Source organism: Mesoplodon mirus (genome assembly GCF_964341445.2).
Source record: "Mesoplodon mirus genome assembly, chromosome: 5".
Lineage (NCBI taxonomy): Eukaryota > Metazoa > Chordata > Mammalia > Artiodactyla > Ziphiidae > Mesoplodon > Mesoplodon mirus.
In genome coordinates, this window is record NC_138980.1 from 159,196,265 (window position 1) to 159,222,590 (window position 26,326).

The following is a 26,326-nucleotide window of genomic DNA, read 5'->3' on the forward strand; positions in this document are numbered from 1 at the left end:
GGGGTGCCCAATAGGTAGCTCAAACCAATCACTCCCCAGGGAGGATCTCTGTCTGTTTAATCCCCCTCCTCTTCTGAGTCACCTCCGAGGACAACCAACCTGATTGGTTCTCTTCCCTTCCTACTGAATTCAGCGTGGGTTTTTCTTATAACCTTGGTTGTAGAGAAGTCTTTTTGCTAATCTTCAGTTAGTTTTCAATCAGAATTGTTCCACATGTAGATGTATTTTATTTTTAAATGTAATACTGTTTATTTAACTTCAAAAACATTTCAGCATTCTAAACATACAAAAAAAAATATAACAGAGCATTGCAGATCATGTTTAGTACAGAAGGTTCTTGAACTTTCATCAGTGCAGTGGCTCTTGGCTTTGCTGACAATGAAGAGTTCTATGGTTTGTTTAAAAAAACAAACAGTTTAAAACTACCACACTTCAACTAAAAAGGATCCAAAACACTTCTCATGCCAGCTGACCCCCACCCCCACCACCTTTTCCACAGCTAAGAATGGCAGCGGGATGCTATGTCTCTATATACAGAAACAAGACAACCTGAAGCTAAATGGATGCCCACTGCAGTGTCCACAGGTCCAGCCCCACAGTGCACGCCCTGAGCTACGGCCCCTCCAGAAGGCATCGCTCCTACAGCCTCCATGCCAAGCAAGGAGCGTCAAGAGTGTGTCTCGGTTGCTTTGTTCTTTTTACAAACTATAGATATGTACAGTTGAGAACTCGGGATTCCTAGCCAATGACCATAGAGTTAACACACCACCTCAAAAATTAAAAAAAAAAAAGAAAATGCCAGAAACATCTTTAAATGCCTTGTCACACCAACAGCAAAGTGCACAGAGAAGAACATGAGAGCCTTTGCATTTTAAAAATGTTTGGAAATATGTACGACTTTGATACAGTTTCCGGGTGCTCCAGACACCCATGGCCACTTCATGTAAACCACTGACGATTGCTAGAGCACTTTGAAAGACTACGATATGATTATGATCCAACTGGGTAATTAAACCTAATTACCAGACACGTCTGGTAACAGACACGTCTCGGGCGAGACGTGTGTCAATCACGACGCTCCCTTCTCTAAGGTATTCACAAGGAGACAGATCAACAGTTTCTTTTTATTCATCCTCCTCCTCCTCCTCTTCTTCGTCCTTGTCTTCTTCCTCTTCCTCTTCCACCTTTTTCCAGGCAACGTTAGCAGGACCCTTGGTGCCATCATACTTCCCTTTAGACTTACACTCTGCGACATCCTTCTCGTATTTCTCCTTCAGCTTTGCTGCCTTGTTGATGTATGGCTGCTTCTTGCTGTCACTTAAGTTATTCCACATCTCGCCCAGCTTCTTTGCCACATCTCCAGTAGAGATGCCAGGGTTTGTAGATTTGATCTTGGGGCGGAATTCAGAACAGAACAGGAAAAATCCAGACGGTGGCCTCTTGGGGGCTTTTGGGTCCTTCTTCTTCTTGCCTCCCTTTGCTGGTCCATAATCCTTCATTTCCCAATCATAGCGCACTTTATCTGCCTTTGCCATTTCATCAGATTTAGACTTCTCTTTCCCAGACATTGTCTTCCACCTCTCAGGGCATTTCTTGGAAAATTCTGCAAAATTGACAGGAACCTCGGGGGTTTTCTTCTTATGTTCCTCTCTGCACGTCTGCACAAAGAAGGCATAAGCAGACATCTTGCCCTTTGGTTTCTTGGGATCATCTTTAGCCATCTTGACTGTATTGTTCGCTAGTCTGGGCAGTGCAGGGCAAGACGCGCGGCTCAGCGCTCCACAGCCTGGCACTAGCTGCCTGCACGAGAGCCGCCTGATTGGCCAGCGGGCTCCTCTGTAGATTTTTTTTTTTTTTTTTTGTGGTACACGGGCCTCTCACTCTTGTGGCCTCTCCCGTTGCGGAGCACAGGCTCTGGACGTGCAGGCTCAGCGGCCATGGCTCACGGGCCCAGCCACTCCGCGGCGTGTGGGATCTTCCTGGACTGGGGCACGGACCTGTGTCCCCTGCATTGGCAGGTGGACTCTCAACCGCTGCGCCACCAGGGAAGCCCTAGATATATTTTTGATGTGTTTGTTGGGGGAGGTGAGTTCCACATCCTCCTACTCCACCATCTTGATCTTCTCTCCTAAGTACCAATATTTTTTAAAAATGAATCTCTCAATTTTATCTTTTCTTAAATGTATTTATAACTAGTAATTTCTAGTTAAATTATTTATAATATTTGACCGAATCTCTCTTTCTTTAATCAACAGTCTCCTATAACCTTAATCTTGTTTCGGGAGTTTCTCTTTACATGCTAGTCTTAGAAGAAATTAGGCAGTCCCATGTTTCCAGCATCCATCCCTAATGGAGGTTGTATTTACTCTTATATCTCCCTTTCCTTACAGCTGTGAAGTGGAAGATATTTCTTCCTAACTCCCCATGTCTTCTCTTTCTTGCAAAAATTCTATATCACTGAGGCTTCCGCAGTAGTTCTATACCTTATTCACTACTTTCATCTCCAAACATTCTAGAAATTCCCATTATTTTTTGAAGACCTTAGTCTCTGGATCACACCTTTCTCCTTCAGCCCAGCAGCTGTTGGCCTCTAAATCCCTGTGTATCACTAGTATAAATCTTGGCCTCCAAATTCATGACTTCTTTCTCTCTTATGACCATTTTCTTAATTTCATTTTAGCCATCAGTCTCTATTATCTTCAACTCTGACCCCCAAAATCTCAAATGCAAATATCACACTCAATGACCCCAGTCTTCTCTCTGTCATAGTCCTTGCTCAATAATCTTACTACAGAAATTTCTCAATAACATCTTGATCTCAAATCCAGTGATGCTGCAGTTTCTCATTATTCTATAGTCATAGTTCATTCTTCCCTCTCCTTTGGTAGAGCTTGTGTTTCAAATGCATCATTATAATTGCTCATTTTCCACTATCATTTCACTATTCACATTTATACTTCCATTCTTGAGTCCATGGTCCATTATTTTATCACTCTCTTAAACATAACTTAAAAATCTCACCTCTTTCTTAATATTTCTGTAAAATACCAACCGTGATGAATTCAATAATTTATCTTCTCAGTACCTGCACTCAAGCACCTGAATGAAAATTGGGAGAATATCGCCTTTCACTTAAAGTTAATCATACCAAACATTTGATTTGGTTGACCACTTCCTCACCTTGAAACACTTCTCTTTCTTGGTTTTAAGACCTTTATTTTCTATCTAAACTCTACACATGTCATCTAGTTCCCCAAATGTCAGTACTATCTATGTTACAAAAAATTTCAATTATATGCCCCTGGCTCAAATTCCTCTTCTGAGTTTAGGCACGTCTAACTGACATCTTCACACGTGTCTTATAGGCGTGCCAAGATTAATATGGCCAAAAGTTAACTCTTTTTTTTCTTCTTTCAGTTTTATTGACCTGTAATTAACATACAGCACTGTATAAGTTTAAGGTGTACAGCATAATGACAACTTACATATATTGTATAAGCTAACTCTTGATTTCTCCCAAACTGAATCCTTCTTAAATATTTCTTATCTCACCAAATGGCACCACTGTTCTCTCATTTGTTCAATCCCTGTTTCTCTTCTCTTCCTCATCCCCCACATTCAATCCAGTGCCAGTTCTGTTGATTTTAATTCTAATACATACCTTGAAAGATATCATCCCAGCTCTCATCCCCTTTTGCTTAGATATGACTGTGGCAGCCTCTGACTTGCATTCTTCCTTTTATTGCTCCTCTACAACCAGAGCAATATTTTTATAGCATACATCTGATAATGACACTTTCCTTTATTCAAAAGCCCCTCCAATTTCACTTGGTCCTATGATTACTGAAACTGTTGGCCCCTGACAATTTCAACATCCTCACCTCCTTCTGTTTCCCCCTTTCAACTGCACTGACTTCACTTCTGTCCTTCAAACCTGTCAAGTTCTACATAGTGCTTTTGCAAAAACAATTCTTCCTTCAGGGCCTTTGCACAATCCCCTGTTTAGGGCTTTTGCATACACAATCTGCCCTTCCCTTTGCGAAGCTGTCTCCTTTTCACCATCATATCCTAACTAAACAGTGCCTCCTGAGACTGTGCTTCCTATCATATCTTAGGAAGTATGGCTCCCACTTCCAACCCAGTATTTTCTTTTTATGATGAAAACCTGCTCATTTCTTTTCTAGCACTTACACAAGTTTTAAATAATAGCATTATTTATTTGTTGATTATTGTTATTATTATGTGCTTTTCCCATTGTATTGAAAAATATCTATGAAGGCAGGGTCATATATTTTACTAATGATAGCATGCTGGTTTTAAACACAATGGTTGACATTTGATATTGGTTAATTAAAATATATTTGAATCATTAAATGAGTACATGTGTTTTCATAGAAAAGACATAATTGGTTAGTTGTATATAAGTAGTAAGACTCAGCTGACAGTTACTGGGCTTCACAGATTTAATATAGGACACCACATTTTACTTAGTGTCATTTACTTTAAATTTTAGGTATCTGTTTAGAATAAATTAATCCTCTTAGTACTGGCTTGGAATTCTTTAACTAAAAAAAAAAACTGAAAGCAAATGTTATAGATGTAAATTTCCTCCTCTATTAAAACTCTACTTGTTCTTTAATGTCAAATGTGTATTTCTTCTGCACTCTGAAAACTTTGACCACCTTTGTCTTCACTCACCTTTCCTCCTCTCAACTCTTACAGCTTTCATTCTCAGTAACGCTTATTCAGGACTCATATTCTGTTTTGAATTGTTGATCATATTCTGAAAAATTTATGACTTGACTCTAGAAGTAGAGTGTACTTATTTTCAAATCCCACAATTACTTTAGCACCCAGTAATTACTGACTGTCTAATAGTCAGGAAATTGCATCATCCATCATTTTATTTATGCTATTTATAAGTGCCATCTGAGATCACAATTATCAAGTTAAGTCAGTGATAAGTAATTTCACACACATGTAAATTCATATAATCAGGATAAGGATATTATGGGGAAATATCCTTTACCAGCCTTCAGATATTACCTTACCTCATTAGTCATCTTTCTATCTACAGCTGGGCTTCATGATTGAACAACAAACTTTGTTTCACACTCCATATCTATCAGTTGGTCATTGTTTTAGGGTAGTTGTGGTTTGAGAGGTCCAGTGGTACTCCTTGTGTTATATTTCAGGTAGTAATCCCTGCACAAATTCTGGCTCATAAAATGTATTCAACTAATCTTGGTTAAATAAATCATTTACTAGTATGTGACTTAAGATGCTTAATGGCATTGCTACAGCCACTGATATTACCACCAATAGCAGTAACAGCAGCAGCAAAAATCCAACATTATACATCATTTGAAATCACTTGTACTGTTCCTGTCTCCTCTAGTCTGTCAGAGAATAACATCAGAGAAAAACAGTGTGCATATTTCTTGGTCTTTTGATCACAACCTCAGTAATATTTCCCCAAGTCTGTCTGTTAATAGTGACATGCCTATACTTTGCTTCACCTGTGAAGAAGCTGTCTGAGAACTGATGGATCTGGACGAGAGGGTAGCCAATTAGGTAATGGCCTCCAGCAAGAGCGGACTCTGTAGAAGAGTCGCCTTTGAACTGTGTGGAGTTGAACTAAAGGGCACAGCTGTTACATAAATCAGAGAGAAAAGGACAGGGTTACACCTGTAGGTTGACTCAACAGCTATATTTTCTCTGCTCAAATAGTAGAGTAGTATAATGATAACTAATACAATACTCAGATTAATTAAGTAATCTTGACTTCAATTATTTAGATAACTCAAGAGAGTAGGGAATTATAATCAAAATTAAAGCATTAATTTCAGAAATGGAGACATTGCCCTAAAGGGTTTCTATCAGAAAATAACTCATAGGGAGTCTGTTATTAAGTGACTTAACACTTTGATGGCAAAGAACATTATCAGCAGGACCAGTAGCTATAAATTTAAAGCCAGGGATCTAATATCAAATTTATTAAGTAGATATAGAGAACATGTCACAAATAAGTTTGTAGATATCTTTCTCTAAGAAATTTTTTTCTAACTACTTGTTCGATTTCTGAACTTGGCTCTGACTTGATAAAAGGAACTGACTAGTCAGAGGAAAAGATGAGTCTGTGCCCAACTGGTCTTATATATTATTGTTAATTTTTTTTTTTTGCCATAACAGAGATCACCCATGCTTTATAATTTGTACAAAATAGTGTGCTGAAACTAGAGATGCACTATGGACAAAACCTCTTGCTACTCCCAAGTGTGTGTACATTTATCAGCAGGCATCTCAGAATCTATTTTTCTTTACTGATGTGCTTCTTTTGTCTTCAGAATAGCTAAAAATTAAATTAATTGCAATAGTGTTATCTTTTTTTTTTTTTTTTTTTTTTTTTGCGGTATGCAGGCCTCTCACTGTTGTGGCCTCTCCCGTTGCGGAGCACAGGCTCCGGACCCGCAGGCTCAGCAGCCATGGCTCACTGGCCCAGCCACTCCGCGGCATGTGGGATTCTCCCAGACCGGGCCATGAACCTGTGTCCCCTGCATCGGCAGGCGGACTCCCAACCACTGCACCACCAGGGAAGCCCAATCCTATTAATTTTTAAATTTAAGATGCCCACTTTTATTATGCTCATTTGTTCTAGAAAGTAAATTATTCTTTAAATTTTTAAATTTTCGCAGTAACATGATGCTTCATATACTTGGCATGTGAACACATATTCAGTACAATTCAATATTGAATATATTGAATTAATAATGGTATAAGATCAAACTAAGGAAATAAAGTAAAGGTATAAAATGAGCCCTTATTTGTGAATGAATTAATACAGATTACTTTTAGAACATTTTGGGTATGTTGTATCTTAGATATTGATGATTTGTACACGTATGGTGCTTTTTAGTTTACAAAGTACTTCTATAAACATTTTTCTTCTCCAGTAAGCCCTGTGGGAAGGGCTAGGCAGGTTTTTGTGTTTTGTTTTTTTTTCTCTTTTTTCCTTTAACATCTTTTTTGGAGTATAATTGCTTTACAATGTTGTGTTAGTTTCTGCTGTATAACAAAGTGAATCAGCTATATGCATACGTATATCCCCATATCCCCTCCCTCTTGCGTCTCCCTCCCACCCTCCTTATCCCACCCCTCTAGGTGGTCGCAAAGCACAGAGCTGATATCTCCCTGGGCTATGCAGCTGCTTCCCACTAGCTGTCTATTTTACATTTAGTAGTGTATATATGTCAGTGTTACTCTCTCACTTCGTCCCAGCTTACCCTTCCCCCTCCCCATGTCCTCAAGTCCATTCTCTATGTCTGTGTCTTTATTTCTGTCCTAAGCAGGTATTTTTATTACCTAAAAAGAAACTGAGTCACAGAAAGGTTATTTGATCACTTCACACAACTAATAGGTAGTGGAACCAGGATTTGACAGAACATAGAGTCACTCTATAAATACCATCACATTCATTTTCCCCTAACAGCCAACAGTATTGTCTATAAATACTCTTAATTGATTGACTGTTTTAGAAAGAAATACATTCCTTAAGATTTCATCAAATTTTGCCAAATAACTTGGTAGGTATTTCATGTGATAATTTGTGCAGTAACTTGTTTTTCACTAAACTGTACCCTCAAGATTTATCTCTCTGTATTTAAGTAGATATATGTTTCAAGGATTGTGTCTTCGGGCTTCCATCAGGGATAAGGGACAGCTGTCTGTGCATTAATGAAGCACAAAGGCTGTTTTCCATGAACGGAGGAAGAGATCATTGCTTTTCACCCTCATCCTTTGAACTATTTAATTTTACAGCCATCTGAGTCAACTTTTATTCTTTTAGCATGTGTTCTAGAATTTTAAAAGGAAAGAAGGCAGAAAAGTTCAACACCTAAGTAGACAGCTTTGTCAAATGTTACTCCCACATTGTTTTACAAGGTTCTTTTTGTTCTGTAGTAAATGGCAGTGTCTTTCACTGAAGGAGTAATTTATAAATATCTCCTTTTGCTTTAGACTTCTATGTTCCTTATAGAACTCTTAAGTTTGGTTCAGAATATATTTTTCCCTCTTGGGAAATAAGAGTAGAACATTTTGTTCTCTGATATTAACTCAATGTGTCGCTATTAAATAGATACTACAGAGGTGGAAAACGGACATGCAAAAATCATTCTTCAGGTTTCTTTCAACTTTTGAAAAATGGTGAGGTTAGAAGGAACATGATCTCTTCTGAGTTCTGGACGGGAAAGATATAAGGAGCAGCCCCTGACATTCAGAAGCCCGCCTGGCACTCACAGTTAGGTCATGTTATTCTCTAACTAGACATAAACTATCTCTCAGAATACCAACCTCAGACAGGGTTACTCTGAGATCATGATAAAAGGAGATAAAGCAAGGCCACTTCATAATTCTGCCTAAGCACAGACAAAAACAAGGTCACTATGCCACCCACAAAATATCAAACACCCCCTTACTCATCCAGAATTCATGACTGCTACTTCTTTATCAATTAGAATTTTATCTTCATTCTTGTCTCCTCTCCTTGTCAGTTAGGTTTGTTGAGATACACAATCATGGAAGTTCCCCTGTTTTCTGACAGCATGCAATCTTGTGTGAACCCCTGCTTCCTTAGATCCTCTTGCTCCAAATCAGCCAATCAAAACCAAAATCCAATAAAAGGTTCTTTTTAACCATCTCTTAGACACCCCATGATTCCCAACACAGTAAGTATTGAATCAAACCTGTCTCAACTAGAATTGTATCCCTGGTGATCTTTGGCTGCAGGACATTGACATATTTTTGCTTTGTCTCAGTTTGTTACTAGTTATTTGAAATTGAGCAAATTATTTAGGTACTCTGGTCTTGTTTTTCCTCTATAAAATGGAGATGTTTATATTTACCATAAGATTGTTAAGGTGTTTGTTGAGATAAGCAATTTAAAGTACGTTAATTGTGCTGTAACACAGGAATTAGTATTATTTCTCTCATTTCATAGTATTTTCTCCTTTTCCTTCTTTTTCAGATTTTCCCCAAATTCAATCATAATAATCTTCTCAGTTGTTTGATCTATGATTTGTAACTCATATGATTTTTAAAATCTACAAATGAAACCTTCCTTTCGGGAATTCCCTGGCAGTCCAGTGGTTAGGACTCTGCACTTCCACTGAAGGGGGCATGGGTTCTGTCCCTGGTCAGGGAACTAAGATCCTGCATGCTGTATGGCACAGCCAAAAAAAAAAAAAGAAGAGAAAAAGAGACCTTCCTTTGAACTGTTTAATTGGGAATCAGAATTTGGACAATGGGTTCAGCAGGTTTATAACCATTGTCCTGACTTTGCTTTATTATCACCATACTTGAGAAAAAACTCTGCTGCCCTTGGAAATCATTTATTGACAACCCTGAGTTCCAGGGTGTGAACTGGGCAATGTAGACACAAGTGAATTAGATGTCATCCTACCATCAAATAGCACATGTTCATCTCCAATAATATGCCAACTATCAGCCATACTAATAGTTCTTAAATATGTTTCTAATCCAATATGTCTGGTGTTTATGACACAGTCCTGTAGTCATAGTGCTACACCAAGCTTCTCATTTGGTGAGATGGGATTCACTGACAAATTGGATAATAAATCCAGAGGCTAATCCAATTCAAATACACCCTCAAAATACTTAAATAGAAATCTAACAGATATAAAAGGAGGAATTGAACAAATTCTGCATCCACTGGGAATTATAATAGAAACTATAAATTAAGCAGGAAAAATAATGAGAAGATTTGGATAATTTGAACAACACAAGAAACTATCATCTTCATTACATTTGTGTGTGTGTGTGTGTGTGTGTGTGTAGCTTCATCCAATAAACCAAGCAAAATCATAGTTTCTAGACATATGTAGAACATTTACAGAGTTTGACCCCATCCTATCCCATAAAGGAAGTCTTAAGAAATATCAGAGAATTGGTAATACATGGACAACCTTCTCTGGCCAAAATTTAATAAAACTAAAAATAAGCAATGGATTTGGAGGCTTTCAGATTCTCTTTTCCAAAACTCAAGGGATCTCTGGCTTTGTGTAGCTCTTTGGAACCCTGTGCCACTGCCGTTGAAGTCAAAAGCCAATGACTTTAAGAACTCAGTATGTGATGACGCTTCATCCCTTTGCTTTTTCATCCTTCCAAAACTTCCCCAACATCTACTGCCTGGAAGATTGCTTAAAAAAACATTAAAAAATAAAATAGAACAGATATAAACCAATAGAAAAGGCAGTAGACCAGTGTAAGCAGGCATAAGCATAGCTTTGGTTGACAGAAAGAGTTAGATAGTATTCTTGGGTCTGGTATGACTAGCGCAAGAGTACTGGGTAGGAAGAAATAGGGCATATGATTGAGCGTAAAGAGAGCAACCAAATCAAGCAGCTTTGGGAAAATTTACACAGAGAAGTTTAGACTGGAAGCAATGAACAATGAGCAAAGACTTTGTTTTCTGAAATTATAACACTGGGTTCTTAAGAAACTCAATTGGACAACTGTATAGACAGCACTTCAAGGAGGAGAGACAGAACTTGGAGAAAGCACATTTATGAGGTGATAAATGCTTGGTACCAAAAAATGTCAGAGTCAGGCCAGTGGGTAACTAAACGATAGTATGCACCAGCATAAGAAACCAGTGTTCTGGTTATTGCTTCTAGAGTGGTGTTCTCAAGTTATCCCTAATAAATATTTCTATCTGGGCTAAGTGATTTAATGAGAGCAAGAAGTTCATATACCAGTGTACAAAGAAAAGTGAAAAAAGAGAGGAGCTCAGTAGCAAAAAATGACTGAGGGAGTGATTTTATAATTGATGAAGATATGAGTACCACCGTGCTTACCACCTCCACTTCTCACTCTGCCAAAACACACTGGCAAGTGCGAAAAAATGATAATCCAGGAAGATAAATCCGTTCTTTCATCCATATAAGAAAAAACTGAGAGTGATGCTAAAGGGCATTTTGAATTTAATCCAATCCAGCTATAATCTTACATTTTATAAGCTTCCACTTGGCATAAAGAGCCCCAATGTTGATATACAAGGAGGAAAGAAGGGAAATAATACTTTGACAGCTTTTTTCCCCTAGTGTTTTCTTTCTTATACCATTTCCCTTACGACTTTTTCTTTATCTTTATATTTGAGTTGGGGAAATTAGTATGAAGATGAATGAAAAAATGCTATCATGCCTTTTTTGTTGTTGTTCTGATATATCTAAAAAAAAAAACCGGTACTGATGAACCTAGTGGCAGGGCAGGAATAAAGATGCAGATGTAGAGAACGGACTTGAGGACACGGAGGGGAAGGGGAAGCTGGGACGAAGTGAGAGAGTGGCATGGACATATATACACTACCAAATGTAAAATAGATAGCTAGTGGGAAGCTGCTGCATAACACAGGGAGATCAGCTCCATGCTCTGAAACCACCTAGAAGGGTAGGATAGGGAGGGTGGGAGGGAGGCTCAAGAGGGAGGGGATATGGGGATATATGTACACATATAGCTGATTCACTTTGTTGTACAGCAGAAACTAACACAACATTGTAAAGCAATTACACTCCAATAAAGATATTAAAAAAATTAAATATCTTGGAAAAGGTTAAAATGACTAATTTTTCTTTAATATTGAAGCAGTATGGATTTTAATTTAGTTTTTATTATATATTGAAATAAATTCCACTCAAATAATGATTTACTTAAAATTCAGGACACTAGATATTTTTGGAAATAATTTTATACTCTTAATTAATTACATGTATAATTTATTATATTATAGATGCATAAAATAAAAATACAACCCCATTGATTCAATCATGTATAATAACATAGAGTGATTCAAAGAAATTTTGAGCTCTGTGTTTTAATTCAATATCCTTATTTACAGTATAAATGAACATTTAGTAAAATTTTACTGTACAATCATCGAAATAACTTTTCTTAACAATATATTTCATGTAGTTTTTTTATTACTCTTCTTACTTTAATCTAAAATTTCACAGAAGTGTAATTTAATGCACATTTTAAATAAAAATGTATTTTCATAACTATTGTAGCTACTAGCTACAAAACACCTCTGAGCACCTTCATCAGAACAGAGCTCCCACATCATAACTAGCTCAATAAAACTGGTTAAACATTTACTCAGGAAATAAATAAAAACCAATTCTGCCTTCAGTTAAAAAAAGGACAGCCTGAGGTATGCAGATGATCAACAGACTCAGCTGTCATTTAAAAAATGTTCAGATACTGAAATTTCATTTAGTTACCTTTTGAACTTTGATAGTATTTTATAAATCATAAGTCTGTATTAGTCAAGGTCCCACCAGGAAAGAGATGACACAATCAATTGAGTAATTAAGGAGAGTTTAATAAAGGGACTACTTCCAAAGTCATGGACAGGGTTTAGAGATACCAATAAGGTACTGTGAAGTTCCCTGGGGCTAACAACTGTTTGAAGTCATGTTTATCCCAAGACTTGAAAGGACACCAGGACGGAGTGGTTCCCAGAATAGAGAGAAATGGAGAGGGTCATCTGACAGGAGCTGTGGTCTTTGGTAGTAACCTGTCAGGGAGGAAGCATGGAGAATAAATACCCAAATTTCATTCTCCTTTCTACCCTGTGGTGCTTCCCATTGACTAAAGTCATAAGTAAGCCTCAGTGCGTGGGACCCTGTTGATGCACTTTGTACTAGTTAGCTTTACCTGCAAGACACAGAGCTAAAGGAGGAAGGACTGAAATTAGGTATGGGAGAGAAACAGAACACAGCCAGCTTATGGGCTCAGAAGGATAATTTAGGCATTCACTCAGAAAATGTTTATTGAACATCTGTTATATACTATGTATTGTGCTAAGCACTGGGGCCAAAAATATGAACAGACCATAATTCTCACAAGTAGAAAAACAACCTGGGTTTTTTTTCCCTTTTTCTTTTTTCCTTTTTTTGAAACATACAGATTAAAAAGGGACAAAGGAAAACAAAAATAGGAAAAAAATCACTATAAAGAAAAGATATTATGAAGTATAAGATAGTCACTCGTAGAAAAAAATATAGTAAGAACTACTTTGCATCCCAGCCTCCATCTGCCTTGAAAGATAAAGGCTTGTAAAAATTATTCTGGACCTAAAAATTCCTATAAATGAATAGTAGGCCCAAGTTATATGAGGAGGCATAGGGAATTGATTCATGCTTAATAAACCCTGCAATTAATAAAACCTTGTTCCTCGGCTACTCCTTCCTCTGGGGAGCTCTCAGTATTTTACAGCCCTTGTCAAAGAAACCTTATAACTCCTCTGTGTTATAAAGAATGGAATAAGTGTGACAGTGGGGTGGGTATATTTTTCTTCCTCTTCTGTCCCTGGGATCCTTTACCAGGGAATCAATGCTTTGCAGCTCTATCCTTTGGATTTTATACAGCTACTAACGGGTAGCTTTTCTCTGCCTGCAGTAACTCTGCCATGGTTGCTGGAGATCATACATCATCCAGTGGTTAATTTTTAAAATTAATTCAAAGAATATTAACTAAGCTTTCATATTTTTGACCAAAAAGATAAATAAATAAACACCACCTTCCTTAGTTTTTCTTTGACCTTAAGTTTAATTCTGTACTTGATAAAATGTTCTGTGGTGCATATCTAGACTGAGTGTGACATAGACAATGGTGACAAAAATGACCCATTTAATAATTGATTGTTTTCTTATTCTACTCTCAATTGCTTAAAAAAAGACCTGACTGCTTATGCACATATTCTTGGGATTGATTCATATGGGTTCATAAAGCCATTGTGAGTTTCTTTCAGGCCACTGCTTATCTAGCCTCTGCTATAAATGTCACTGAGACTCGCAGCAGAAGCAAGAGGATGCCCTTCCCAGCCAGGCAAGACACCTTAGTGTTTTGTATTCCTGAAACTCTGACAGATGGATGAAAGTTCCCCATTAGGAAATGAGATAACCTAGATATCAACTGGGATTTCCTGACCCCTTGAGACTCACCTGGACATCTGTTCATGCCTAATGGAAGCCAAAGAAGTCCTCAAGCTTCTGCACTTTGAGGGGAGGGTGGTGCCTGTGTTTTCCAGGTCCCTTCTACCTCTCATTTCCTTCTTTTCTGACATATAGTCATTGTAATGGCATTTATGCAGACATGAAGCAGACTCTACCCTAACTCCCCCCCCAATATGCACCCCTCTTCAAGAGTTGTAAAATCGGAGAAGTGTGAGAAGATAAAAGGTCATTTATAGTGGAAATAACTTCAAATTGAACCCTGGCACTTTAAAATATTAGTCTCTCCATTTCCAGAAAATTTCCACTGATACTCCCAGTCTAAGGACCTCTGCATCTCAGCTTCTTTCTTGCCCACCCATCTGCTTCCTTCTCTCTGCATTTCCCTCTGTGTTCTCCTCCTTCCAAAGAGAGATTAAAACTCATCTCCTTGTCTTAGGCAGGCTTGTTCATCCTTTAGCTTTGTTGTGGCTTCTCCTACAAAGACCCATATTCTCAGGATCTTACAATACCAAATGCCTTATCAAGGTTCTTCCCCAAAGAAAGACCTATTCTCTCTCTAAAGAGCAAATGGATACTTATTAAGGTAATAGCATTTTCTACTTTGCCATGGTGGAACATATACTTCCTAACAAGATAACCTAGTATTTCCTTTTCTTTTCCTGTAATCTTGAGAGATGAAGAACGAATTCTGCTTACGTAATAAAGTAATTACAAATTTGGCAGTTGTGTGTTTTTGACAATAGAAGTGCATTGTTTCACAGAGTACTGATAGTATCATTTGAAACTCTGAGTACATACATAGTGCTTTGGCTGGTGAGTTAAGTACAGTCTTGCATAGATATGGGAACCAAGTAGGAAAATATAAGATGTGCTAGGATTAAGTTGTATATTTTCAGATTTTTTTCTTTGGTTTCTGAACCTTGAACAGCAGGACAGGTGATATGATTTTTAAAGACCTGAGAAGATCAATCCTAATTTTCTACATTATTTACAAACCAGCTTTTGGATATCTAAAATCCCTTTCAACCAAAGTTTGCTCTCCTGAGAATAAGTAATACTAAGATAGGACCACAGGAAATATGCATTGAACATCTGAAGGGGAGGGGAGTGAGTGAGAAAGGGAAGGACTGCAGTCACCTAAGCTAAATCTTAGCTGTGCTAGGAAAGCAGCAAAAGAGAAGGCAGGATTGATGCCATTAAAGTGACTTCCTGGTTATGTCTCTGGCCTTTACTATTCACAGTATGTATTAAATTAAGAAGCTCAGTGGTTGGAGGCAAAGTGGATGTCACATGAGTTTTGTATCTTAGAAGAGAACATGGGACAGGGCTCAAGTTCAGATCTATTTCAGTGTTATGAGTGAAAAAACAAAGAAAAAGAAGATATTGGGGTGTAGAAGACTTATCAGGGTCGAAGAGAAAGTAGATGGAAGTTGGAAGATATTCTTTTGTCATTTATGTTCCAGTACTCTTTTAATTTGATTTAAAATGAATAATTTACCTCATGAACAAAAATGGTCCAGATTCCAAGATGTACTCCAGATTATAACAGCTGCAAATGAAAAATATCAAGATGGTACCTACAGATCAGGACAATGGACAGCATCCGCTAAGGACATCTTTGACAAGGCTGGGGAGCTCCTCTTAGAGGTGTTTTGTTTTTCTTTTCTTTTTATTTAATATTTACGATATTGGCTTAGTTTCAGTTACACAGCATAATGATTCAGTTTTTTGTTTTATTTTGTTTTCAGAAAATATCTTAAATATATTCAGAGTCAAGGCCTCTCCCGGTACGATTACACTGTTATAATCTTGCCACATGGCTTCCCAGAGTAAAGCAAAACAAGCTGTATTTGAAGAGATCCTTACAGACACTGTTTGGCTGACCATATTCAGCATATAGTTTACATACAGATCAATAAAGATTGAGTTCCAGTTGAATCTGAGTCCTGGCTTCTAATGGTTTCCTCTAAATTATAAGCGGATCACTTTTGCATCTTCCTAACTGAATCAGGGATTTTAACTTATTTACTTTCACAGAGTATGACCTAGGAGTACAAATGCTCACCTAACTAAAAGCCTAGTGGACCACTTAGCAGAAAGCTTTTTCCCCTCCTCATGCCTACTTATAGAAATCCAATAGGGCTTTGCTACCCCAGCTATCACGAGCTGCTCTGAGTTTTAAAAGGTTGTCTTTGTCTGTTTGATAACATCTGCTCCACACTCTGGTCATATGGTAGCCCTTAGGAAACAGTTCTCTAAGGCAGAAGCATATTTCATAAGATTCATATGATTTACAAACAAGAAATTTAAGTTCTAATTAGTACTTTCAGGGTGATTCATGCAAAAGAAAGATTTCCATTTGCATGTCAATGAAAACCTGCTGCCTTAGAAACCCTTGCTAAACTATGTAATTAATCTTTGTACATGAGGAAGGATTTATTTTTCTTACTTCCAATTCTCAGGAACAGATTCAGACAGCCTTAGTGTCTTAGATATTTAAAACATCCGTGATTATTGCACCATGAGGTTTTAGGTTTGGTATGTGGTGTGAGGAGAGAAAAACATCTAGTCCTCAAAGAGTTCCTTTTCTTTTGCTATAATAGCCCTATTGTTTCTCTCCTCCTTCTCCCTTCCTCCTACTTTCCTCTCTCTTGTCTTTTCCTCCTCTTCCTTTCTCCTTCTGCCTTTCCTTCTCCAGCATTGTATTTCTCTTTTAGAAATATTTAGGACCAGTGCTTGCTGGGTGGTAACTTTGATTTGGTTAGCTCTTATATTAGGATTACTCATTTTCACACTGTGCAATTATTAATTAAAAAATGCTTTATTTTAAATTTCTTTCAAATTTTAACTAAATGCTACCATGATAATTGGATTTCTAATTTTAGATATTACATTGTTTTTTTAAAAGTTGGCTCCTTTGTCCAATAAGCTGATTCAGTGGAAAGAATTAATACACAACTGGAACCTGAGAGATATTTGTAACAGTAAATAAGAGGTACTTAATTCCTTAGGTTAGATGCATATAATGCTTGTGAAAGAAGTGATTTTATATATATATATATATATATATATATTTTATTTATATATATATATTTATATTTATTTATATATATATATATATATAAAATCACTTCTTTCACAAGCATTATATGCATCTAACCTAAGGAATATCTCTTATATATGAGTTCCGTCATTTCAGTATACCTTCTTTTGGAAGACCAGAATTACCCTTTATTTTTTTTCATAGTATTTTTTAAATTTGGGATTGTGTATCATTCAAACTAGCAAGAATGAAAGTTCTCCCTTCCCATGACCACATTGATTCTGGTCTGATCTAAGTTGAGTTAATCAGAGTTTTTCTTGTGATTTGTGCTGGAGCTCTCAGGAAACATACAACATGTAGGACTGGGACCAGCAGTGGTTACCTTACTGACCTAGGGAAAGATTCTATCTAAAAGCAAAGCTAAACAGAGGCAGGTGACGTTGGATGAGAGCAAGAAAGGAGACTGAGAGAGCTGATGCCATTGACTGCATTCCTGGAGGTTTACACGTGGAAGGTACTATATATATATATATATATATATATATATATATATATATATATATATATATATATATAGTGATGGAATGTATGACTTTATTGGACAAAGAACAGCCAAAAAAATTAGGGAGGAAAAATGGAGCATGGCACATCTGGGACTTTAAATGTTTGTAGTAGCTGAGGTTTCAGGGTGCTGGTTGTTTAGTGGCAGGGATGAGCTGAAAGTATATAAGGGACTGATTATGAGAAGGACCTTGACTGCCAAGTTAAGGAGCTTGGATTTGCTCCTGAAGGCAATAAGGAGCCATTAAAGGCATTTAAGCAGGCATCTGACATGGCTAGATTTGCCCAAAGCTGATCTGTGTTGAGGAAATATGTAAAGTTGGAATAATTTTTAAATATCAACATTGCTGTTTCCATTCAGAAGCATCAAATCAATAGTAGGAAAATTTGAAGGTCTAAATCTAACTCTTAAAAATCAATTAAAAAAAACAACTGTGAGTTTATCTCATCATTTATGATATTATAAAACAGTGTGGAGACATTGTTATGAATATATCAATTTGATCTTAGAGATTACAGTTATATTATAAAAGCTAAGCTAAATTAGCAAATGAAAAGCACTACAACTGCTGAAATCTGAATCAGTAGAAATAACTAAATTTAGAAAATAGAAGAATTAACTTTAGAGTGAGGTACTACAATGGGAATTACTTTGGTTCTATTGTTTCAGAATAGATAGGCATATTCAGAAATCAATTAATCCATAAATGTGTAAATATTCTGTATATTTAAGATAATACAAACTGTAATACCTGTATATCAAGTGCGCTCAAATTTAAATAATATTTTTATATTAATATACAGTGCTTTTCAGTGTGAAAAGTTCTTTTTTATCTATGTTTGCTAATCCCAACATCTCTGTGATTCAGGCTCTGCAGCTTACTTTACAGATAAGGAAACTGAGGCTCAAAGATGGTAGTACTAATGTGCTCAAGGGCACACAGAGAATCTGGCCAAACTGAGATTTGTATGTGTCTGAATCTAAAGCCCAGGACTTTTTGGTTTGTTTTTGCTTCAAATACTATATTCCTTGCTTTTCAAGACAGCATAACAGCTGACCAAGGGCAGCCAGCTCACTGAGTCAGGAATTACGTGTCTACCCTGTACGGTGGATGCTCGGAGTGAGTCTGGCACAGTCTAGTGGAACCAGAGCCTTGCACTACTCTTCTGCAAGTGAGCCTTGTCCTTAGGCTTTTGATTACAGTATCTGGTAATACTGCAAATTACTGCAGACACTGCAGTATTACTGCAAATACCTCTGGTATTTCAGTTCCCTGGAGGAGAGTAATCTTGCGCTTGATCTTTCGCCCTTGAGTCTTTTTTCTCTTTTACTTCTCCTTGCCAGCCAAGATAAAGGTTAGAATCTCTTCTCAGTATTAATGTGACTAAGCACCCAGTTCACGAGTGACTACATTCCTTCCGATGGGTTGATAACCAAGTATCAATATTTTTCACCCAACTTGAAGCATTTCATTGTCTGAACTCTTGCTGTAGACTTGATTAGGTAAGAATGCCAGTCTAAATCAACATGGGGCCACACAGGCTTTTGGATGCTGGATTTTCACTTAATGCCTGTTCCCTCAGGGATGAGTACTTAGAGCTCCTGGATGCCACCATGTCTTTTGTGTTTTGGTGCCAGCAGTACCTCTTCTCTCTGTTGCCTGGCTAACTCCTACCCAGTCTTCTACTCTCAGCTCACACATTTCCTTCTCCCCAAACCTTTCCAGACAGCATTAGTGTTAATTTAGGTTTTGCTTCTGTGAGTTCCCACTTGTATTACAGTGGATTTCACATTGTATTGCAAATGTCTATTTCTCAGACTCAGCAATGTCTTAGATGGAGGGCCTGTGTTTTCGTCTTTTTAGTTCCAGGGCCATTTATAAAGAGTCTGGAGCCAATGAATGTCTGTGGGACTAAAGACTGACTGCCTGAGTGAAAACAATGGGCCTTTGAAATGATGAAAAAACAAATAAAATCCCGAAATATATGTCTTACATGTATAGACAATTTCTATGAATAACTTACGCTTTTGGCCTTTAGAATTATTGGAAGAGCCTCTTGGTGGACATGCACTAGGAAACACAGGCAAAGAGAAATGAGCTAATATTTATTTAGGACCTTGTCCTAGGACTGATTAGAACTGGCTTATGTATATGTTATCCCATTTAATCTTTACAGTAATTCCATAGGCAAATATATTCTATCTCTTCCTTTTATGAATGAACTAAGTTTTAAAGAAGTTGAATTACCTTCCACTAAATTCTAACATTTAATGAGTAAAAATGGGACAGAATCACAGGAGAGAAAGCTCAAAAGTGTGATAGACTTAAATTCTAAAACTTGCTCTGCATGTAATGTCTAAAATTTGGGGTATTTATTCTCCCTAAGATTCTTCTGTGTATATGCACATTTGTGTATATGGGCACATTTGTGTGTATGAACCATGGACCTGAGAATGCCTGATTATGAGTTTGTTGCAAGGATAAATGAGCTGATACACATAAAGTGTGGCCAGATGGTGATTATTCTGCTTTCAAAGCCCAATAATTACTGAGTACTATACAGTCTTCTCTCTTCTCACTATACTAAGCTTTCCTCAGAAAAAGCAAATCACTGCCGTATTATGGGTATCAGTGAACAGTTTGGGTCTTCATTAGCTGAAAAGTGGGCAAAGGAACATCCTCAAACCATTCCTGAGGGATTTTACTCCTAAGATGTTCCTTGAGGAATGATAGCAGTCCAAGGCAGACCTAGAAATGAGCTCCTGTCTGTAATGCTCCCAGGAAGATCCAACCCTGGGACAATGCTTGGGACAATGTCTCATCCACTGTAGCCTGACATGTAGGACATCTGACTACATTGGATCATGTTCGAATTGACTTCATTGTGGTCTCTGTGTACTGGCCATTGCTTTAGCTATTTGTAGTTCTCCAGAGCAAAGGATCCAGCAAGGAGTACTCAGCATTTCCAGGCACCCTGCTAGTGTAGAGCTGATGAGATCCATCTGAGGGATCTCATCATTACCCTTTATTTTTGGAGGGTAAGGACCAAGCCCAGGGCTTGGATAGCTCTCTTCTATTTCTTTAGCTCCCCTCACCCACAAAACACCAGCTGACTAACTCACTGAGGTAATCCACAAAAAAGAAAAGGAAAAAAAAATGCCTATCTAGTACATATGACATGGAAATACTGCCTACATGTGGAAAAAGTTTAAAAAATGTGACAAAGTAATAAAGTCTCTTTTTATAAATTGGAGAATATTCATCAGAGAAAGTTAAGGGGAAAAATCAAGGGAGATAAAAACATTTCTCTGTCTGTAGGGGCTGTCAAGGCATTGTGCTTACAGATGCTACATTAACTGTCTAAAGCATGCTCCTGTGCTTCTGAAGGCAGTAGAAGCTTTCAGGGCCAAGTGGAGCTGCACTTCACAGATCCTCTTAATGAAGTCAGTGTGAGCCCCCTGAATAGAAATGCCTCAAAGGATGTAGAATGGAATGAGAATCAGGTTCACCCAAAATGATAAAAACCATACAGATGAAGTAAAAGAAATTTTACCTTAGAGCATTGACAAAGATTGTCTCAGCTCCCTGGGGAGCTCAGTCCTGTGTTGGCAGCATTTATGGTAGAATTTCCTTCGTGGAACTTGGCTTTCAAAAAGCCGCCAAAACTTGAATCAAAGGGTCTTGTGAAAACAGAAGTTGGCATTTTTTAAACTTTATGAGTTATTAGGGAAGTCCCCTCAAATGAAATTAACTTTAGATCATGGAAAACAATGGCAAAAGCCTATAAAGCACAATTCATGTACTGCAAATGAGCTAAAATATAATAGTTAACTCATTGAGTGGGTGGAGAGGGTTTAAGAATTACTTTTAGAAGGGCTAAAAGAGTTCAGAAGTATTTATTAAAAATATCTTATTTCATTGCAGGAAGATCTCTCCCTGCTCTTATTGAAGATTTGGCTCTGTTAGTCATGATTTCTTACCCTTACGTACAATCTATGATTCATTTTTTTTATAACACTCTGTTTTATGAAAAGCTTTTTTTTCTCTTCTTTTTTTAAATCCAATCTTACCTGTGATTAGTCCTGCCCTACTTTCCCATGTCACCTTCAAAAAAGTGGTAAAGCCTAAGTTTCCTCCAAAAATAGACATTATTTGAGTCTCCTTGTTCTATAGCTGTGGTGTCATTAGGGACTTCCGTGGCAGTGCAGATACTAAGAAGAAATATGTCATTCGGTTCTGAGGTCAGCCTAGTTTAGGGAGGAAAGAGCAATCTGGTGATGAAACACCCTACAAAATAATATCTCTGATTGAATTCACAGAAAGCTCGCTGGAATTAAAAGACACCACCAATACTTTTTTTCCTGCTAACCAGGGCTGTATCTATCTGACCTAGATTATCAGACTGTGAAAAGTGGATATGAGTCCTCTGCAAAGTAAAGTCTTAAGATCTTGGGACTGAAAAGAAGCTTAAGAGCTTCCTATTGCAACACTTCTAATTCTTGGATCTGTCTTCAATAATTTCTCCAGCTGGTTCTCTAGTCTTTTTATATAGATTTCTAACAAAAAAACCTAGTAGTCATGGGAATGTGAGCTCTTTGAGGGCATGGGGACTGCTTTTTTTTTCTCCCCCACTGTTATCTCTTGAGTCTAAACAGTACTTAGTATCTATTATAACCTTACTAAAAATTTGATGAATGAATGAAAGAATGAAGGACCACTCTGAACTACTCTTAACTGCATAGTAATTTTGGCATAAAAACATATATGTGACCCACTTTCTTTCTACTCCTTCTCTAGCCATCCCTCCTTTACCCCTTCCTCCTCCTTTCCTTGTGTGGCTGGCATAGAAATCACCTATCCTAGAAACAAGAAGCTAACACTTAGCTGTGTGTACACCCAAGGTAACTTCTTATCTGTTCTTGTCATTAATGTGTTTAAAGAAGACTAATTTAATACAAATTAAGGGGTCACTAGCTAGGTGACCCATTTTACTTAAGTTCTATGTGTCTCAGTTTTTTCATCTGTAAAATGGAGATAATAATTGCATCTCCCTGAGATGTTTGTGTGAATACCCAGTGCCATATTGTATATAAAGTACTTCAGAATGGTACCTGACATATAGTTGGCACTCAATAAACATTAGAAAGTTGATGCCTTATGAAATAGTGTTTACTACGTTTATTCATCTTTGACTATTCTGGTTATTTCTCACTGCATAACAAATCACTGCTTTCATTTTTCTGTGCATTGATTGAGCTCAGATGTATGATTTTCACTATGGTTTCTCACATGTGTAAGTGAGGACCCAGAGACATCTGAATACTTGCCTGAATTGGATGTCTAAAAGGGCACACAACATTGCTGGCAGCTGAAGCTGGCTGTTGACTGGGAGCTCAGCTGAGACTATCAATTAGAGTGTCTACACTTAGCCTCTCCAGGTGGTTTAAGCTTCTCTAAGCATGATGGCTAGGTCATGAAAGGGATCATCCCAAGAGTGAGCATTACAGGTGACCCAAATAGATGTAGAAAGGCTTAATATGCCTTAGCCTCAGAAGTTACGTGCTTGCAGCTTCTGCCATATCCTGTTGATCCAAGCAGTCACAAGGCTTGCCTGGATTCAATGGGGTGGATAGATTTCACCTCTTGAGTGCCAGAGTGACAAGGTTACATCACAGAACAGCTTGTGAGAGAGAGAGAAATTGTTGCCATCTTTGGAAAGTTTCATCAGCCACATTGACTATCAAGTTTTTTCCTTTATATTTGAGATTAAATTCATTTCTTTATTATTTTTCTTCTGAAACATTTAAGGCCATATAGAAAAGTTTCAACCCTCAAACCCTCTTTTTATATGCTAACCTTTCAAAAATCTGCAGATTATTTAGTGGCTTTAGCGAACATTTTCTGGATTAATATTATAGATGCTTCAATTTTTCTGTAGAAAAACATGGTTTAATAATCTTTTGATACTGATATTGTTCTTAGGAGTTGAATGCGGTGACTGAAATAACTTTTAAAAAAGTGGTTAAAAGCAATATACCAGTCATGGTTTGTCTCATTACATTGAGTTAAATAGCGTAGCTGGCCATTTGTTTCACTCTTTTACCTTCAGATCACCCAACAAAAAGACATTTGAATTAAAATAATTCACACTATGTGTTACTTGGTTATTCATATCCATATCTCTAGTCTATCACAGTCCCAACATAATAATGTATAATATTTTATAGTCCTCAGTGGCTCACATAGCATTTTCACATGCAATATCTCACTTGATCTTTATAATGCAACTGTGTTACCTAAGTGTATGGTATTTCTGTCTTCCCATGAAGGTACTGAAACTCAGAGAGGTTAAAAGTTTTTTTCCAACAAGGGAGTGGGGATTCGAGTTACAGGTATCCACTCTTTGCAAGTTTAAAAATATTCATTCAGTTATCAAATTTCTTTTTTTAATACATTTTATTTATTTATTTTTGGCTGCGCTGGGTCTTCATTGCTGTGTGCGGGCTTTCTCTAGTTGTGGTGAGTGGGAGCTACTCTTTGTTGTGGTGCACAGGCTTCTCATTGCGGTGGCTCCTCTTGTTGTGGAGAACGGGCTCTAGGTGCATGGGCTTCAGTAGTTGTGGCTCGTGGGCTCAGTAGTTGTTGCTCATGGGCTCTAGAGTGCAGGCTCAGTAGTTGTGGCTCATGGGCTTAGTTGCTCTGCGGCATGTGGGATCTTCCTGGTCCAGGGCTCAAACCTGTGTCCCCTGCATTGGCAGGTAGATTCTTAACCACTGCGCCACCAGAGAAGCCCCTCATTCAGTTTTCAAATTTCTGATTCTTTTCCTTATAGAAATCAAAATTAGTATAGGTCCAACACTCATTCCCAACATCTGTCATTTGGCTAACACCAATATAGTATCTAGAAAAGCTGTAATTATTTTCCCAGCTTCTCTTGTAACTAAGTGCTACCTTGTAAAATATTTTCAACTGTAAGACATAAATGGGAGTCTTCGAGGAGGATTCTGGAAATATTTTTATTCTTTTGTTGAAAAGAAAAGGTAAAGCTGATTCTTTCCTTTCCACTTTCTTCCCATCGTGACTGTAGTAAAAATGATCAGGACTGCAATCATTATCTAGTGACTGTGAGGAAAAGACATGAAAACTATAGGCATGCTGGTTCTGACATTGTTGAGCCACTAATCCAATGACAGCAATCAACTTCTTCCAGATTATTTTCTAAATAAATATATGTGTTAAACAAGTCCAGTCTTCTTGGTTTAAGCTGATCACGGTTGGGTATTGTTACACCAACAGAACACATTTTTCCCCCGAAATTTTCCTTCCTTCCTTCCTCCCTCCCTCCCTTCCTTCCTTCCTCTTTGTTTTTCTTTTTTTCTTCAGCCTGTGATGCGTATTGGAAGGTGTGAGTGATACTAAAGAAGAGGTAGCCTATTTGAGAGGAGTTCAATGGATATTGTCAAGAGATTCTGTTGGTAAACTTTCATTTTTAGGAAGAGAAATCAACAGAGACAAAGTATTGAGAATGATAAAGCACTGAACCTAGAAATACTCTAGTTGGCTAACAAGTTATAGAAATACTATTTATCCTCTTATCTCCTTTACTCAACACAAATACTTAATACATTAATTGTTTAATTAGTTAATTAATTACCATACAACTAGGAATAAAAATTGGCCATAAGTTAGCCATAAAATTGGAAAGATATTTGGAAGTATTTCGTTGTTGCTGTTTTGGGGAAGTACACAATGAACTCCTGATTCATTATGGTGTTACATAAACCATGCTGTTGTGCCCAAAGTATCAATATCTGTAAAATGACCAAATATAAGTATACTTTCTGATAAAGATTGATAATGTGTTCATCTCGGTTAGTCACATCTCTTACATTTCCCTTTTCTTCTCCTACACTTCAACTTGGGACATGTAAAATTTCTCGTTGGATGCTTGTATATACTATTCCTTCTGCCTGGACTCTATTTCCTTTTTTCATTGGTTAGCTTTTCTCATCATCCTGCCAATCTCAGTTAAGGCTTTACTTTCTCTGAAAAGATTTCCCTGACATGTAAGTTTAGCTGTTTTTTCCATATGCTTCCTCAGGTCTTTCCTCTATCATAACCTGCAGTTTCTTTGTTACTTGTCAATTCCTTGCTATACTCTAAGTTCCACGAGGATAAAGATAATACCTTTCATCTTTGTATCCTCAGAGCCTTTCCTGATACACGGTGGGTACTTAAAACTTGTGTAATTGACAGAATCAATTTAATTATCCTTTTATAATTCTTACATGTGCTTTAAACACAGTCTTTAATTAGTTGAAAGAAGCAAGTCTAGATTATTAAATTCACTTGTATGATTTTATTTTTGTCATCATGACTGAAAGAAATAATCCTTTCATTTGAAGTTTTCCCCCTTTTTATATTCAATGCAGACTCTTGTCTAATTTTCCAATTTCTTCTTTGACATTCTTTATATGCGAGAGAGCTATCAGTCTTCTCATTTGCCAACCTTTGTTTGCCAAGTGCGAATGTTCAAAGCCAGGATAATTTCCACATAACATATACTACGTTTTCCTACCTAAAAGTTCAAAGAGAAACACTATGCTTGACATGATTTATTTTTGACAAATATGTGTAGCCTGCTTTAATATGTGAAAACATTTTTCATTAGGTTCCTGAGGGGGACATTT

At 37.3% G+C, this 26,326-nt stretch overlaps 1 protein-coding gene across 1 annotated transcript; it reads right to left on the minus strand.

Moving 5' to 3' along the window:
* Nucleotides 1-1,124: 1,124 nt before the first annotated feature.
* On the minus strand, nt 1,125-1,742 carry LOC309804298 (high mobility group protein B3-like; the record flags this gene model as incomplete). Its single annotated transcript, XM_082621620.1, has 1 exon — nt 1,125-1,742. The coding sequence occupies exon 1, from the start codon at nt 1,719-1,721 to the stop codon at nt 1,125-1,127; it is 597 nt and encodes a 198-aa protein (XP_082477746.1). The 5' UTR covers nt 1,722-1,742.
* Between the last annotated feature and the right edge of the window lie 24,584 nt (nt 1,743-26,326).